At 40.0% G+C, this 17099-nt stretch overlaps 1 protein-coding gene across 1 annotated transcript; it reads left to right on the top strand.

The window, feature by feature from the left end:
• The first annotated feature begins 467 nt into the window (after positions 1-467).
• Positions 468-16813, top strand: TNFSF10 (TNF superfamily member 10). The gene is made up of 5 exons (XM_037525112.2): positions 468-1076; positions 7139-7276; positions 10682-10724; positions 14179-14280; positions 15809-16813. The coding sequence occupies exons 1-5, from the start codon at positions 861-863 to the stop codon at positions 16258-16260; spliced, it is 951 nt and encodes a 316-aa protein (XP_037381009.1). The 5' UTR covers positions 468-860; the 3' UTR covers positions 16261-16813.
• The last annotated feature ends 286 nt before the right edge of the window (positions 16814-17099 follow it).

The following is a 17099-nucleotide window of genomic DNA, read 5'->3' as shown; positions in this document are numbered from 1 at the left end:
AAACAACCCAAATGCCCAAAAATAGATGACTGGATCAAGAAGATGTGGCACATATACACCATGGAATATTACTCAGCATTCAAAAAAGATAAACACATGCAATTTGCAGCAACATGGATGGCGCTGGAAGGGCTCATGCTCAGCGAAATAAGCCAGAAAGAAAAAGAAAAATACCAGATGGTCTCACTCATAGCAGGAATCTAGAAAACTTAAATAAGGGACCAGGAAAATGAATAACTATAAGAAAGTGAAAATCAAAATCAACAAACAACTATGAACCAGAGACACTCTACAGGGGCAGGGGGTGGGGAAAGGGGGAATGGGATCAAAATAAGGGGGTCGCAATTGTATGGGGAATATAAAAATAAAATTTAAATTAAAAAAAACAAACATAAATAAAACAGGTGGGTGACAGCAAGACAGGCTGATCCCAGGCAGGGGACAGCAGGGCAGGCTGATCCCAGATGGTCTGGTGTCAGGCAGGCTGCTGAGGTGCTGCTTGGGAGCTAAGATAGATGGAATATCTATCTTGGGAGCTGGAATAGATGATAAAAGACTCTTTTACAGAGGGGTGTTCTGTTTCCAGGAACAGGTTGCTGGGGTAAGATATGATCTGGGAGCCTAGTCACAGTGGCTGGGCAAAGGCACACCCTCGGGACACAAACGGCCAAGCAAGGCACTGGGGAAGGAGCTGTTTGCTGTAAGCCTCACAGAGCCCTTTGGGTTCCAGAAGACTTTTGCAAGATGTATTACCTGCTGGGTGGCAGACACTTTATTGAATAGAGAATGGCAGGAATTTTGCAAGTGCACCTTCGGGTTCTCCAGCACATTGTTTCAGTTTCACTTTTCTTGTTAAATAAATGAAACTTGAAAGGGACCCACCCCTTGATCCTGAACGAAACTGCTGCCTGACAGACTGCAACAGTCAGATACAGATGGGCACCATGGCCATGATGCAGACCCCAGAGCGCCTCATTCCCGGGCAGAACTGTGTGCTGATCCTCATCTTCACGGTGCTCCTGCAGTCTCTCTGCATGGCAGTGACCTACTTGTACTTCACCAACGAGCTGAAACAGGTCAGTACAATGCACAGTCCCTGACCAAGGCACTGAGCAACCCTCGTGTGAACTGCCTCTCTGCTCCTCTTTGAAGACTTTACAGTGGAAGAAAGTGCTCCTTTTCTCTGCCCCTGAGCCTAACCTGCTGAGACCCATCCATACTGAGGGCTTTGCAAAAGTTTGTTTGAGGGATTGAGGGAGGGAAGTGCAGTGCAGAGCTCGCTCCAGCAGTTATTAGCAAAACTCCTCAGGTAGTTTTCAGCTTGAAAGGCATACATTTTTATCACAGTAGCAATTGCTTTCTGCTAAATGCTTCTAGTTCGTGGCTGATTCTTGGGGGTGGGAGCAGCTGTATCAGGACAGGACTATGTCTGCTTTTAATACCATTGCATCTCTGGGGACTGGTGCAAGGGGTTTTCAACAAACACTTGTTGAATAAATAAGCAGCCCACATAACTGTGGTGGTGTCCTTAGTACACAGGGAGCAGGATAGAACCAGAACTCAGCCCAAAGCCCAGCCTAAACCACTAACAGGGCTGTTGTGTCCTGTTCCTGATGTGGCTCATCCCAGCAGATTTTCAGGCAGACCTTGCAGAAAACTAGACTTGGGCACTGCAGCGACAGAAATTATCTTTGTGCACTGTTTGCTTATCCTTCAGACTTCAAGTCTATTTACCAATGCTGGAATCTTCCTTTCACTTTATTCTTTAAATATCTTAAATTATTTGTTGGAAAACCTTCCTACAGACAAGTCAATCTTTTAAAAAGTTAGCAGGTAGAAAGATATATTCTAAACTAAACGAAATCTGAACTAACTAAACTCAGAAGCAAGTTGTGGAATGTCATCAGATTTCTCATTTTCCTCTAAGACATGATGTAAGGGTAAATCTCATCTCTGAAATATGTTAAGTTTTAGATGGCTTGTCTGTGCTGACAATAGTTGAGAATACACAGGACTAACATCTGCCTACTCCTTGGCTATAGGCATGTTCTGGGTAAAAGTCTGTTACAGAGAGTTTACAAAATGGACTCAGCATTTTACTGTTTATGATAAAACAATTGAAAATTAAACAATCATTCTATGCCTGTGAATGGTTCAAGTATATTTATAGGAAAAAATACCTAATGCCATGTTAATTTGTATATTTCCCAATTATATAAAATTTTGGGAACCAGTATTGAAAAATTGCTGAAAATAAGACAACTCAGCTTTTGACCTCTTAAAGCTATTTTAGCTAACCATGTGTTATGTAATAAACAGAAAACTGTAAGCTGAAAGGAATTTTGTACACCCTAAGACTTTTAGAAGTCTTCTAGTCTAGCAGACTTCTAGAGAAGTGACTTACCTAACCGCAGACAGTGATTTGCACATTGTAATGCATCTTGCATACTGCTGAATTGGGCTAGTGCAATAGCAAATTTCCAGCAGTCTAGGGAAATGAAAGGCTAAAGGTCTCAGATAAATATTAATTGCACAAAAGTCATGGAGTGCTTATCTATTAAGAAAATGCAGTCTGTATTCTGTGGAGTATTCTGTGGAGTATGCATTTGGTTAACCCATTCGGTCAGAAATGTTTCCTTTTTTTAAAATTATTTATTTTTTACATCACTGTTCATTTTTAACAGCATTTGCCACCACCCCACCCCAACCTGGTGTAGTCCCCATAGAATTTCCTTCACCAATGTACCCATGCAAGAAATTTTTCCTCTTGAAATAGATAAAGTAGAATCCTGTTTGATTTGCAAGTCATTATGAAAATGATGGCCACTGTTGGATGTGACCAGTAAAGTCAGATTTATTATAGATCTATTCACAAAAGCCTTTATATTTGTAAGAAAAAAATGAATGTAGCTATAATCATGCCTTTCATTCTTAGTCTGCATGAGAGGCTAGAATATTGCTGTGTTTACCAGTTTGTTGTTAACATGTCCCAGCCTTTGCTAACTTTGCAGCATAAACAGATTGAGTCTGTCTGTTCATATAGAAAAGTTTCCTTCAATTTGTTCACATTACAAGTTGCCCTAATTTAAAGACTGATTTAACTGGTTCTTTACTGAATTGACTCATGCAATTATCTGATCATGTTTTTTAAAATTCTACCTTAAAAATGGAAATGAAATTCCAAAGAAAGCTTAACATTTTCCAAATTACACACATTTATATATGTAGACAGGTATATATAGACATGCAGAATAATTTATTGCGAGTGGGGATAGAAGGAGAATTAACAGATATTAAGCAGATAGAAACTTTGAAAACTATTGCTCTATTTTAGCCTCATAACAATCCTGTAAAGTGTATATGTGTGTGTGTTACCCATTCTGTAGTTGAACAAACTAAGGTCTCAAAGACATTAGGTGATTTGTCTGAAGATTACCAAGTTAGTAAAAGGTAAAGCCCGGTTTTGAAACCAGGCATTAAGTAGGTGCTCAATAAATTGTAGCCATTGTACTTAGTATTGAGAAGTCTCTTGAACACTCTTGCATCAGGAATTTTTGCAAGGGAAAATAAATTAGAATCTCCTTGGTTGTCTGTGTAATATTTGGGAAAGTTTTGATATTATTATTAATTAGTATTGATTTTCTAAAACAGATCCCGAGTTCCACTAGACTAGTGAAAATTTGCAGATGATACAGTGAGCAAGGATTATAAAGAATATGGGTTAAAGAGTATTGACTAACATTGGATTCTCAAATAAACCTGTGGGCCTGCAAGCATGAACAGTAAATAGGGGCTCAGTCTCTGCAGTCTCTATCTCTGAGAAAGTTGTATGGCAGGATGACCTTATATATATGACTTATATATCATAGATGTGGAAGAAGATGTAGAAAGGCATCCCTCTCCACCAATCTCCATAAACAATCCTTTGTGTTATTTGTGGTTTACAGCAAATGATTGTCAGAGACTAATGTCTGGGCAGCAGAGAATGGTCAGTGCTACCACTTTGAAGCCTCCAGGTCAGCCAGCAAAAGTGTCCACCCTGTTGACCTGCCCTGACAAGAGTGGGGTGGACCTAGCCGACATAACAACCATGCAATGGCACCCAACAGCAACTGCAGGGGAAATTCACTTAGCAGAACCAAGGGCTACTAGAGCAACCAAGGGCTACTACACAGGCACCCTGTGCAAAAGCTGTCTCTCCTTCCAGAACATGCAAATGTAAGCAGGACACATATCCTCCTACCCCCAACACCCGGATGTGGCTATCGAGAGAGTAACTCCACCTGGGATATGCTACAGGAAATTCCTACTTTGATGTGGAAAGGAAGAGGGGAGAAAGACACCTCACATTCATTATTATTAATCATTCTTGGAATAATCCCAGCATCCCATATACCTATAGGTCTAGTTACCAGTGTGGTCAAAATTTGTAAAAGAAATTACCAAATCTGACATTGCAAGAAACATATGGGGGAGGGAAAAGGGACTGGGACATTCTGTCTGGGTTTTTATCTTTCAGAAATCAATATTTATGTATAAAAATGTCTAGAAGGAAAGACACCAAAATGCTGACAATTATAATCTCGAAGTAGAAGAATTGTCCTTCTAATTTTTTATATTTTATAATTTTTACAGCAAATGTCATAAAAATATTTATGCTATACCTAAATGATTTTATACAAATGTAAAAACCATGCTATTTCTATATAGTCTTAAGAGATAGTAGCCAAATATAAAATTGTCCACATGCAGTCATGTGATCCTATTATTGCCCTACATTTAATGAAGCCTATTGTATGCTCAATGGTTACCTGGAAAATATGGAAAAATAAAGAATATTTTCTGAATTTTTTTTTGAAAATAAAACAAAGAAGACCCCACTAAAATGATCCAAGGACCCTACTCAGTAGTCAAAGTTCTTCCTCCCACCTCCTGGATATGTTTCTGGAGACAATCTATCCAAAGAGTGTTCAGAGGCACTAGCAGTAGTTCCTGACCTGGCCTTCACTGCCTTCACTCTTAATTCTGCTTCAGTTCACAGACGACTTCCCACCACCACCAGGGCCTCCACCCAGGCTGCTCTCAACTCTACCTTTGCCTGCCTCCCACATTCTTAATCTTTTCATGTTTAGACTGTTTCCCACTGCTATGAATTAAAATGGAAGATCACTCCCTCCTTTCTGTGTCATGCACATCTTTTGGTCTCAACAAATTAAGGAAGTTTGTGAGCTTGTTTGTTCAGTTTCATCAAACCAAAGCCTCAGTTTGGCTCTCCTACCAGCCAGACTGGGACTGTACCCAATAAAGCTGCCATCTCTTCCTGGAACCACCCTCTGACCTGTGGCTAAATCCTCTCTGATCCTGCCCCTAGTTTGCTAGCCAAATTCTACTTCTCCTATTATGCAACTTAGTGCCTTCTTTGGAAAGTCTTCTCAACTGCCAAATAAGTAGATGCAGATAGATGTCCGCAGTGGAAAAGCAAGGGTAAGTGAAGGCGAAAAGGCTGTATAATTCCACTGCTTGACATATCCCAGCTCCTGTGTCCCCAGCTGTTATCCCCATAGCACTTACTAACAGAATGCTTTGCTCTGGTAATTAAAAAAAAAGAAGAAGGAAATAAGTATACATATAAAAGTAAATGAATGTTCAATCTCAGAGTGTGTGGAAGCCAATTATTAACTCATGTTTGTATTTTTGCACTTGAAAGACCTTGATCAAGCGGTCAAAGGTACTTGACTGTGTTTGGAATAGCGTGACTGGCTGTGCTTCTCTGGCAGTTAAGCTATTTGATTTGCAATGAGATTGTGTTTCCAGAGGAGGGGCAGGTCACCATTAAGTTCTATCCTTTCTTCAAGTTTGGGTGTCCCCCAAGTTCAAGTAACATATAGAAATGGTTATTTTCCTATTTATTTCCCATAGAGAAAGGCAGTTCCTCAGGTTTACAAGGAAATAACATTTCTTCAATGCCAATTGTTAAAAATCAAAACAGGAAAACAAAAAAAAACTTCTGACCTTGCTTGAATTTCCTGAGTTTTTTAAGGCTAAGCAGTTATTGGCCTGAAGTGTAGTGTTCTAGGTGGTTTGAAGGGTGTGTGTGTGTGTGTGTGTGTGTGTGTGTGTGTGTGTATGCACGCACGCGCACGGGTGATTGTCTAACATCAGGTAAGGACTTTGTACACAAAGAACTGGCCATTGTAAAGGCTTACTTTCAATGAGAAGGAGCAAGCAAACTATCAAATGGTGTTTAAAGTCCCTGCAGGTAAATGACCAGCAAGTGTGAACATTTAATGTTCAGATTTCTAGTGGCAATGCGGCCCAGATTCTTCCATCCAGAGAAGCAGAAATCACAACAATGACCGAAATCTATTCAGACAGACAAGACTCACATCAAGAAATAGAACATTACCTACACTCCAAAGGATTTGGCTAAGTTTTCATTAGGATTTTGGAATTTAAACAGATTCCACGGCCTACCATACCTAGGTGGAGCTCAAGTTTAGAATTCCATCCACTGGATCAAGCTGGAAGGAACCTCAAAGATCTCCACAGTGAGTCAAATGAAGAACCAACACAGAGTAGAAGCAACGATTTTTTTTTTTATGTACACACACGTTTAATGATAGGAACAAGGAAGGCTATTTTGACCCAGGACACCTGGCCCACACCTGTACCCTTCTCCCTACATCCAGCTGCTTACTTTTATTCAAAGGACAAAGAACACTGTGTTTGCTTTTATTTCAGGCCATGAACTTAACCAAGATGCTAAGACGTCTCTGAATTTGTTATTTGTTTCTGTTGTTTGTGTATCATGGTTTTGTGTATCATGGTTGTTGTGTATCATGTTTTTTTTGTTTGTTTGTTTTATTTATTTACGCATACAAGAGCTGGGGTGTAGGCCAGAGGTGGGTGGTGGTGGTATTGAGAGGATTCACTAGAGACAGAGTGGGGAAAAGAACAGGCAAAATGACTGAAATACACTGCTGAGGGGAGCAGCGGATGAGACAGGAGAGGTCTGCTGCCTGGCCAGGGATCGAACTTGTGCAGCAGTGGTTGCTGATAGCTTCATAGTACTGAGATTTAATCCTTTGTACCACCAGGGAGGCCCTATAATATCGTGCTGTATTCTATCTCAATCCAGATGCAGGACAAGTACTCCAAAAGTAGCATTGCATGTTTTTTAAATGAAGATGAGGGTTTCTGGAATCCCATTGATGAGGACAATATGAATAACCTCTGCTCACAAGTAAAGTGGCAACTACGACAGCTCATTAGAAAGGTAAGTGGATGCTTACCTTACCATGCTAGACTCCTAATTTCACAAATGAGAAAACTGAAGTTCATAGTGTTCAAGTGATTTTCCCCAAATTCATAGAACCAGGGAAAGTGGAACAGGAGATCCTGGCTGACTCTGGCCTGGAGTTCATTCTCTACTCTAGACCACCTTCCCAGTCATCTAAACTTTTTAACCTACATTGTGGAAACTGAGGCACAAACAGGGCAATGTGTTCAAGGTCACACAGCAATAAAACATGTTTGCCATTGTTTGCTCTTTTATTCAGGAGACACAAGAGGTCAGATAATGTTTTAAATTTTTCCCACATTGTTGATCTCTAGAATTAAACATTTATTTCTGTATGCATATAGGTCTGAAGAAAGAGGAAAGCAAGAGACTTTGAGAAATTGAAGATGATGATATCTCAATTTACAGTTAGTAAATGACAAAATATTACCTTTTTCTGAATTTAACAGGAACTCTAGCAAAAGTATGATGTTAACAGTTTCAGCCACTCGGTGTGATTTCAGCAGTGTGACTCATGTGAAGTCAAGTTTCTTCTCTCAGACTGCTTCCTTCTTTATAATGTGGCTTTTAGTATATATTGATCTTCTGACTACCTGAAAAGGTCAGATAAAAACACAGAGAGAAAAATATTCTGTATATTATTACACACCATCATTGTTCTTAAAAACAGTGGAGACATTCCTGGGCTAGGAGGAGGGAGTGTTTTAGACATGATGTAAGTCCATTATTTGGTGCTCTGTCTCTTATCTCTTTCTAGAAACAGGATGATAGTGATGCTTAGGGCTTCTATTTATAACCCTAATCCATCCTCACAGTTCAACCAACATATCACCTATGATGTTGTTTCTGTGAGAAAGGAAATCAGATGTCCACTTGGGAGTCCTAGAATCACATCTGCTCCTTGGCTTCCCTGGAAGCCGCCCTGGGCAGGAGCCCACTGCACAAACAGCTGTGGGTCCATTGCTTCAGGTGGCGAGCCTGGAAAGGCCAGGTCTGGGGAGGGTCCTCAGCAGCCTATGAATTTGATTCCACAGTCCCAGGGGCTACAGGGGGCAGCAACCTCATAGGGGGCAGGGAAAGGAAACTGGTCAAGAGCAGAAATCTGGAGAATGAGGAGGGTGCTGGGGAGATAAGAGCAGTGGGCATAGATTTTACATTATCTCTTTCCTGCCATTCTTCCTCTCCCTCCCATACGCACATCCGGCTACTACCTAGAATAGAGAGACAGTGGGAGAGGACTCAGAGGGGGCTGGGAGCGGCTGGGAGACAAATGACCTATTTTTTTAGACCCATTAATTAAACAGATTGTTCAAGTAAACATCCTAAGCCCATTACATTTATGATCTCATTTAATCCTCACAACAGTTTGTTATTCTCTTCTTTTTCTTAAAAAAAGATGAAGAAATTAAAGTTCCTATCAGTTAAGGAATTTAGCAAACTCTCCCAGAGAGTTGGGTCACCTCGCCATGGATTCCGTAATCTTTGTTCTGCCGCCCACACCTTAGGAATTACCCTTTTCTCTTTCCTGCTGCTCCTCCGCCTCCTCCTTTCCTTCTGTAGTGGCAGGAAGAGCACAGAGCAGGAGCGCTGAGATTCAAGCAGATGGGTGAAGGAGAAGTCCTGGAGCCCCCAGTGGCTTTTTCAGGCTTTTATTGAGTTTACCAGGTGCACGGCAGACAGGGGTGCTGGGAGGCCAGGAGACTGGCAGGCCTCCCAGCCCCCGGCGAATCTTCACTCTTTCTGGGCTCGCTGGCCTTCTCGCTCTTCTCTCTGCTCATTTCTTCTTCTTGTGGTTCGGCTCCTCTGGCTTCCTGTGATGCTGCCCTTAGGAGCCCAGTCTCAGCCCAGGTGTACCCACCCACGTGTGCCCACACCCTACTCCAGGTGCCCGCCATCAGGCATGCATTCAAGACCACAGCAATCCATCATCAGTTCTAATGGCGGGAGGGCAGAAAAGCCTAACAATCGTTTACCCTACACCTTCCTGCCTTCCAGTCTGTCTCAAAATGAAAGAGAAAGAGAGAGAGATTGCTCAGGGCACCTCTCTCTCTCCCTTCCCATACACCTCTACACTTCACATGGTATTCCCCTATTACCAGGAGTCTGGGTTTGAGTCAGAGAAAGAGAGTGGGAGCTCTAATTGAAGGAGGGCGTACAGAGGAGGGAAATTTCTGGAAGCTGCAAAAACTAACAACAGTGACCAAGCAGAGGCAGTGATGTGCAAAACCCCAAGGGGGTCAGAACTGAATGGAGCGGAACTCAGAGCCCTGGATGAACCAAGTCAGAGGCTATCCATTTCACAGACTAAACCTGTACTGTTTTACTGGTTTTCCCACCTGTTAGTACAAAGACGATACTAGATGTTTAGTAAAAATATGGGAACTTTGCAAAATATCCCTCTAATAAGAATGCTCAGTGCCTTTCATGGAAATGAGGATGACACAGTATTGCCAGGTCACACCTTGATGGGTTGGGTGGGGGGACAGGGGCTGGGGGTATCCAGAGAAGAGCTGTGCCTTACATCTTAGGTTTGAGTCTACCTGGCCATTTCAAGTCCCTGAACTTCACAGTGAACTTATACACACACATGCATGAATTACACACTCACACACACACACACACACAAAGTGAGGTAACATGGTGTAAGGGCATGAATGGGCACAGTGCAGGTTTTCTATGACTCCAGCAGATGAGTGCAGGAGGAGAGAGTCCTGGAGCGCTCAGTGGCTTTGCAGGTTTTTGTTGGGATTTACCAGGTACACGGCAGGCAGCAAGTCTTCACTCTTTCTGGGTTCTCTGGCATTCTCTCGCATTCTCTGTTTCTCTCATGGTTCTTCGCATGGTTCTGCTCTCTGCTCTCTTGGCATCCCCATGAAGCCGCCCTTATAAGCCCAGTCTTAGCCCCGGTGCACCCACCTACACATGCCCACACCCCACTCCAGGTGCCCGCCATCAGGCATGCATTCAGGACCTCAGGGATCCATCATCAATCCTAATGGCAGACGGCAGAAAATCCTGATACTTTTTACTTTACCCTACACATGGCCACCACAATCCATCAGCCTCAGGGAGCCTGAGGAACCCTAGGCTGACCTATTATGACAGGCAGCTCACTTTGCCTGTGCTGCTCCATTGTGACCTCCCAAAGATTTTATCAGAAACAGCTTTCCCAGGCAGAGGGCCACCCTTCCATCACCACAGTGTCAACTGCCACAGGATTCATCCCTATTCCCACCTTGCCTCACACAAACTGCTTGAACAGCAGCTAGGTTGATAATCTTATAAAGAAATTCCATTAGATGCAGCAGAAGGACTGTGGATATTCTACAGGCAGTTTAAACTTTTAGGAAAATTAACAAGCCTATTTAATACTATTTGCAGATGCTTTTGAAAACCTATGAGGAAACCGTTACTACAGTTCCAGGTAGTATTTTTTGGTTATTTTCATTTTCTGCTGTCAACTTTATGACAGGGTGAGCAGCGCTTTCTCTTTGCTCTGATCCACACATCCTACCTCTCACCTCAAGCCACTTGATTCTATTTCCCTCTTTGCCTTGGCTGGGAGAAAGCTAGGTATCAAATCTGTGCCCCATCTTGGTCTGAAATTTACTGTAGCTGTCATTTTTCTGGTTATGGATTTTCCTTTCTTCAGTTTCTTCTATTATTTATCTTTTCACCTTGTGATGTGTTATAAATAAGTCATCCAAATCCTTTCTGGAATATGATTTTGGAAGTAGGAAAAATAAGGCCCCCCCAAAGTTGACCATCTTCTCTGCTTCTGACCACCCGCAGGCTCTTCACATTTCTGGATGCAAAGTCCCCTCTCCATCATCCTGCAGCCCCTCAGTCTCATGCTGTGGTCTCTCCTCCTTGGCCATCTTCCTGTTCATGGACTCCTCTGGGCATCCACCCCCATCAGTGCTGCTGCCTGGTCTGTCTTCTGTGGTTCTCTGTCTACTTTTTGGTGTTCCTGACCTTTCATATAACTGGTTCCTTCTCCTGCTCCATTCTTATCACCTGTCACCCCTTCAGAGAGACCTTGCCTGGGCACCTTTCTAAGAAATTTCCGCCACATTCTTATTTCTATCACACTTGCTTTGTTCATTCCTTTTATTTGTATATGGTTTTAATCTTTGTTCTGATTCCCCCCTAGATTAAAGATCTTGTCTTTCCCTTACCTCTCTATACCTAGTACCTAACTATGCCTCAAATCTAGTAGATTCTCCCTTCCCTTGCTCCCCACTCCTTATCAACCCCACATTCAGAGTATATGTGTGTGTTTATTGCGATGAAGTTCACATAGCATACAATTACATACTTTAAAGCACACAATTCAGTGGCAGTTATTGCAACCCCTGTGTCCTGCTACCACTATCTCTCTCTACATAGAAAGTTCTTAATGCATATATTTTGTTAATGAATAAATAAATAAAATCACTGAATTCAATCTGCAACTTCTTCCAGGCACACCAGTCTGGAAGAGAAGAAAGTTTTTCAATGCATGTTGTAATGACGTCTTCCTAATTTTCAGCTATCCTTTTCTAATACTGTAAGCTTCTGCCTCACTTGACAACCCCATTTATTAAATATGAAGGGCAAGATTTTATTCCAGGGCCTAAACATTCTTTCTGATTATTTCCCCCAAGGAAAAAACAGTGGTCAGTCAGGCGAGCACTCCATCCTTTCTTACGAGGCACACCAGATCCACATTCTGCAGTAGATGCATGTACTGTTTTCAGTCAGAAGAAAAATATTCTTGCTTATTCACCCCAATAAGGTGTAGAAATCATCATTTTCTCAGTATTGCAAGACGTATCTATATCACTCCAATATACATAAGTGCAGGTTTATTTTCTGAGAGATATTTGCCATAGTCATTAGGAAGTCTCCACTTTTTAGAATTCACTTTCAAGTATAGATTTTCCCTTATCCTTACAATGATCCCTAATGCAAGATATTTATAATTGAATTCAGTTACTGAATATTTAAAAACACAGTGTTAAGGTCTGGGGCAGGCAAAGCATTATGAATTATGTAACAATGGAGGTTTAGGTGAATGGACACATCAACCTTGAAAGCTGAGCATTCTGAGAATAATATTTAATTGACTTACATCCCCCTGCCATATTTGTTTTCAGTATGGTATGAATTCCCACCCATCCTGAATAACTAACAGCTAAACACCATGTGGAGAAGTGATTCTCATTTCCCATTCATTCCTCTCCGGTGGAGTTATAGCACCTCCTTTCAGCTCCCTCTGTTGGTAACCTCAATTAAGGACTCCTATTCTCAGTTCTGAATAACTGTAATAGTCTGGCAACTTGCCAGTGTCCTTTTTTGCCCATCAACCTTTACTGTGAGAGAGTAAGCCTGAAGGAGAGCACATTTCTTTCCTCCTCCTTTACCAGAACCAATTAGCTTTTTCCTATATCCTTCAAATCCAAGTCTCTTGGCCTAACATTCAGATGCTTCATAGTTTGGCTTTTCATTCAAGCCAAATACTGAACTCCTTCTTCCCAGGCACACCAGCCTGGCAGAAAGTTTTCCATGTATGTGTGCCCATGTGCCCATGTCCTAGGAATGCTTTGTACATCCTGCCTTGGGCTCTAGGATGCCCTTCTCCCTGTCGGCCCCAAGCCAGCCCATCCTCACCCTGCTCAGACATTTACCCTAACACCTCAAACTCTTTCTTATATTCTTTCTCTTTGTGCCTGTAAGATTACCTGGCATAGATGTAATGGGCACTTGTGTTTGTTGGGCAAAGTAAATGAAAAGACCTTAGTGCAAACACTCCTGTGTCTCAGCTCCAAAATCAGCAGGAACTTCCCCCTCCTTTGAATGCTCATCACTCTTTCTGTTTCTCATGAGTAAATTTTCACTTTCCAGTTCATATCCTCCTAACAGACTATAAATTCCTAAACTCTGTCATTATAACCTATGATTAGCCTCTGAAGTCCCTGTAGGGTGTAATTGCAATGATTTATCCCTGGCAATTTTTGTTATTTACCCATTGTGAATATTAAGATGTATTATTTAACATTTTATTGAATATTATTTTTAAATATTTATTAATGGTTACTAAATATTAAATATGAAATGTTGTTTCTATATTTTTTTAATTTTAATAACCAATGTAAGCACACTGGGAAGCTTCAACTGATTTTTTTTAAGAGGGTAGTTTGTTGGATTTCTATTTTTCGGGGGTTGCTCTATAGTACTTTGGATGCTTGTCAATAAATGTTATTTATTATGAACTAATGCAATTAGTGATTCATATGCTCATATAAACATCATTTTGTATTCCTTTAGGGAGATCATGCAGGACAAATGTTGGATTCCAATTTGAAGCATCTATGGGCAATTGTTTTCTCTGTTCCTCTTTTAAATCAGTAGTAACTAGCAAAGAGGAAAAAAATAATTGAGAAGATGAAAATTGGTATCACTTTGATTTTTTTCTATGTATAATTCAAAGTGGAAATTTGTCAATCCTAGATTATTTGTGCACTTTAAATCACTCAGCAGGGTTATTATAAGTCAACAGTCTTTTTTTTTTTTTAGAAAGTGGTAAGAAAACTTCACTTTTCTATATTCTGCTTGGATCTAACCTCTGAGGCGCTAATGAATTATAAGCCACATTACTGCTTACTCTTCCCATCTAAAGAACTTTTCAAATTAAACATAAGCTTCAGTAGATTGGTCATCCTACTAAAATGTAGGCTGTTTTGAATCCTATTAAACATCCTATTAAATGTAAGCTGGTTTTAGAAACCCATAGATTCCACTTTGGAAGCCCAGTGTGCTTACAATGCCTGTGAACAGTAATGTATTTGAGAGGCAGTTTGTCAAGTACTAATGATACTATGTCCCTTCTATTTTAGAAAAGCAACAAAATGGTTCCTCCATAGTAGGACAAAAGTTTCTTCAGAGAGCAGCAGCTCACATAACTGGTACCAGTTCAAGAAGTACAGCCTCAGCTCCAAGTAAGAGAAACAACAAATATATAGTTTAAAAGAAATCAATGGAAGAATTTGCCCCAAATAATTTATTCTTTTAGCTTTTGTCTGAAATGTTTACATCACTATTTACAAAAAATGTTCAGTGGTAATCAGGTCTCAGACTGATGCAAAGTTTTATGTCCAAGATTACAGACAAATAGCTCAGTTCCTGCTATGCATAACTAACCTCAGAAAAATAATTATGAAGTAGGAGAAATTTGCCTTTGAGTTTCTTTGGTACTCATTTTTGTTAATTTTTCCTTCTTTAAGGTAATTTCTCTTACTTCCATTGTCTTTCTCCTCTTCAAAATTTCTAAATTAGTCATTAAATTTCACCATGTAAATTTCACCATAAAAATCCTAGTGGAATTTGTATTATGTTGGACCATAAAAGCTTGCTAATATGTGACTATTTTTCACTTTTGGAAATGTCATTCTCATCAGCATAATGAAATATGCTGAGCCTAATCTTTAAGCATAGAGCAAGTGTCCATGTAGCAAGACCCAAGTGCGTGGGTCTTTCAGTCTGCATACGTTGGAATCTCAGTTCCCCTTGCATAAATAGAGGTTTTGAGCACATTACTTAACCAAATCAAGCTTCAGTTCTTCATATGCAAAGCAGAGACAGTCTTGAGCTCATAAAACAATGATGATTAACACATGCAAAATACCTTGTATATTAGAAGTACTCAATAAACAATTACTTTAAAGTTTTATGTCCAGTTCAAGAAATTTCAGATGTCAGTTAATGGATGAAAAGGTTATTGATTTTGTTTGCTGTTTTTTTTTTTTTCTGGGCAATTGCCTTTCTAGTATTCCTAAATTCATAATTTATAAATAACTGACATTCTGTCGGTGAGTGAGACGTTATTATAATATTACTATTTACTATTCATCAACAAATACGGTAGTTGCTTTAAACTCTTGAAAAACTAAAATTTGTATCTATCATGGAGATGAGCCTGACTTTAAAGGAATTTCATATTTTAGTAGAGTTATTTTGTATTCAAAGTCTTTGGGATTTATAGATCCAAGTATCCAAGCTCTTTAAATCTGGGCTCTCTTACTTTGTACCCTCTTACTGTGAACTAGAAGGGGATAAACCCAAAGCAATAGCAAGAAGTTATGAACTGTAGGCTAAGGAGATAGATGTTTCCTTCTACATTGTCAATTTGAGCTCCCCAACACCCTGAGATAGGCAGGGGTTCAGTATAGAGGTTCTGTCCAAGAGCGAAGATTGACATTTAAGTCAACCACCCTCTGTGCTACCATTCAAATGTGGGAAATGTGGCATAAGTGGCTGACAAGGTAGAGAAAGGAAGGAATTCCCAATAAGTCACAAATAATACAAGAGCCTCCAGATTTCTGTATGACTGAAACTTAAAATACATCTAAGATTAAAGGATCAAGGAGTTTTATTAAAATCCTTTCTAATCACAACCCAGGCTATTGGGAAACTTGTTTGCTACAAATTCCCTTCTATTAACTGTTTTTCTCTCTAAATTTCATTTAGACTCCAAGAATGGAAAAGTTTTGGGTCAGAAAATAGACAGTTGGGAGTCATCAAGAAAAGGACATTCATTCTTAGACAGGTTTTACATATGGAATGGAGAGCTGGTTATCCCTAACACAGGCTTTTATTACATCTATTGCCAAACATACTATCGATTTCTGGAATCTGATGAAATTTTGGAAACAGTTTCAACAGAAATGAACAAAAAGAAAAACAAACAACTGGTACAATATATTTACAAATACACTAGCTATCCTGATCCTATACTGCTGATGAAAAGTGCTAGAAATAGCTGTTGGTCGAAAGATTCAGAATATGGACTCTACTCCATCTATCAAGGGGGAATATTTGAACTTAAGGAAGGTGACAGAATTTTTGTCTCTGTCACTAATGACAATTTGATTGCCATGGACCAAGAGGCCAGTTTTTTCGGGGCCTTTTTAATTTACTAAGTGATCTGAAGAGGAAAAAACAGTGCCTGCAAAGTGACATTTCACTTTGCAGGGTGATATATTGTGATGCTACATCACACAAAGGAAAGCTGCTTGATGCGTGACTGAAAGACTGAAGCACATCCCCGAAGAGTGACAAGCTTATTCCAGAAAAGTGAAATTGTCAAACATCTTACATTGTTCTTACTAACAAATCTAGAATACTTTGTTTTCAAACACTGCGGCAAGACCTTCTGTCTTTATCATCTACTCTTGTGAAGATTCTGTAAGGAAGAAGGATCCATCTCGTAAGTAATATATCATATTGGTAACTTTCAGGTTCCTTTCAGAGACAACATTCCCAAAGTTGAAGGAGAAAAGAACACCATAAGAAGATCATGAGAGGCAATCTGCTGTCAATATATACGATGTGCAAACAGAATTTGCATTTTGTAGGACCTGCAGGATTTGTGTCATACCCCCGGACTGAATGGAAATAAGAAAATTGCACTGAAAAAAGTACTATTTTGTGAAAGAAAGAAAGAAAGAAAGAAAGAAAGAAAGAAAGAAAGAAAGAAAGAAAGAAAGAAAGAAAGAAAGAAAGAAAGAAAGAAAGAAAGAAAGAAAGAGAGAAAGGACAAGTTAATGTACAGTGAACAAGGGACATTTTCTATTTTTGCATGACTTGTGTTTTTCAATGCCAGAAAAAGTCAAACTGGCCAGAAGCACTAAAAATATTTAAGATAAAGTACTCTATAATGAGTGATCAAGTTGTCATAAATCAGGGAATTTGGTCTTCTTTGAACAGCAGGAAAAATAGGAAATTGGACATGACAAACACAGGTAATCATCAGAAAAGA

This window comes from Talpa occidentalis, unplaced genomic scaffold (genome assembly GCF_014898055.3).
Source record: "Talpa occidentalis isolate TD23 unplaced genomic scaffold, MPIMG_talOcc4v2.1 talOcc4.4, whole genome shotgun sequence".
Taxonomy (NCBI): domain Eukaryota; kingdom Metazoa; phylum Chordata; class Mammalia; order Eulipotyphla; family Talpidae; genus Talpa; species Talpa occidentalis.
Note: the sequence above shows the minus strand (reverse complement) of the source record. Positions and strands in the feature narration are given on the sequence as shown.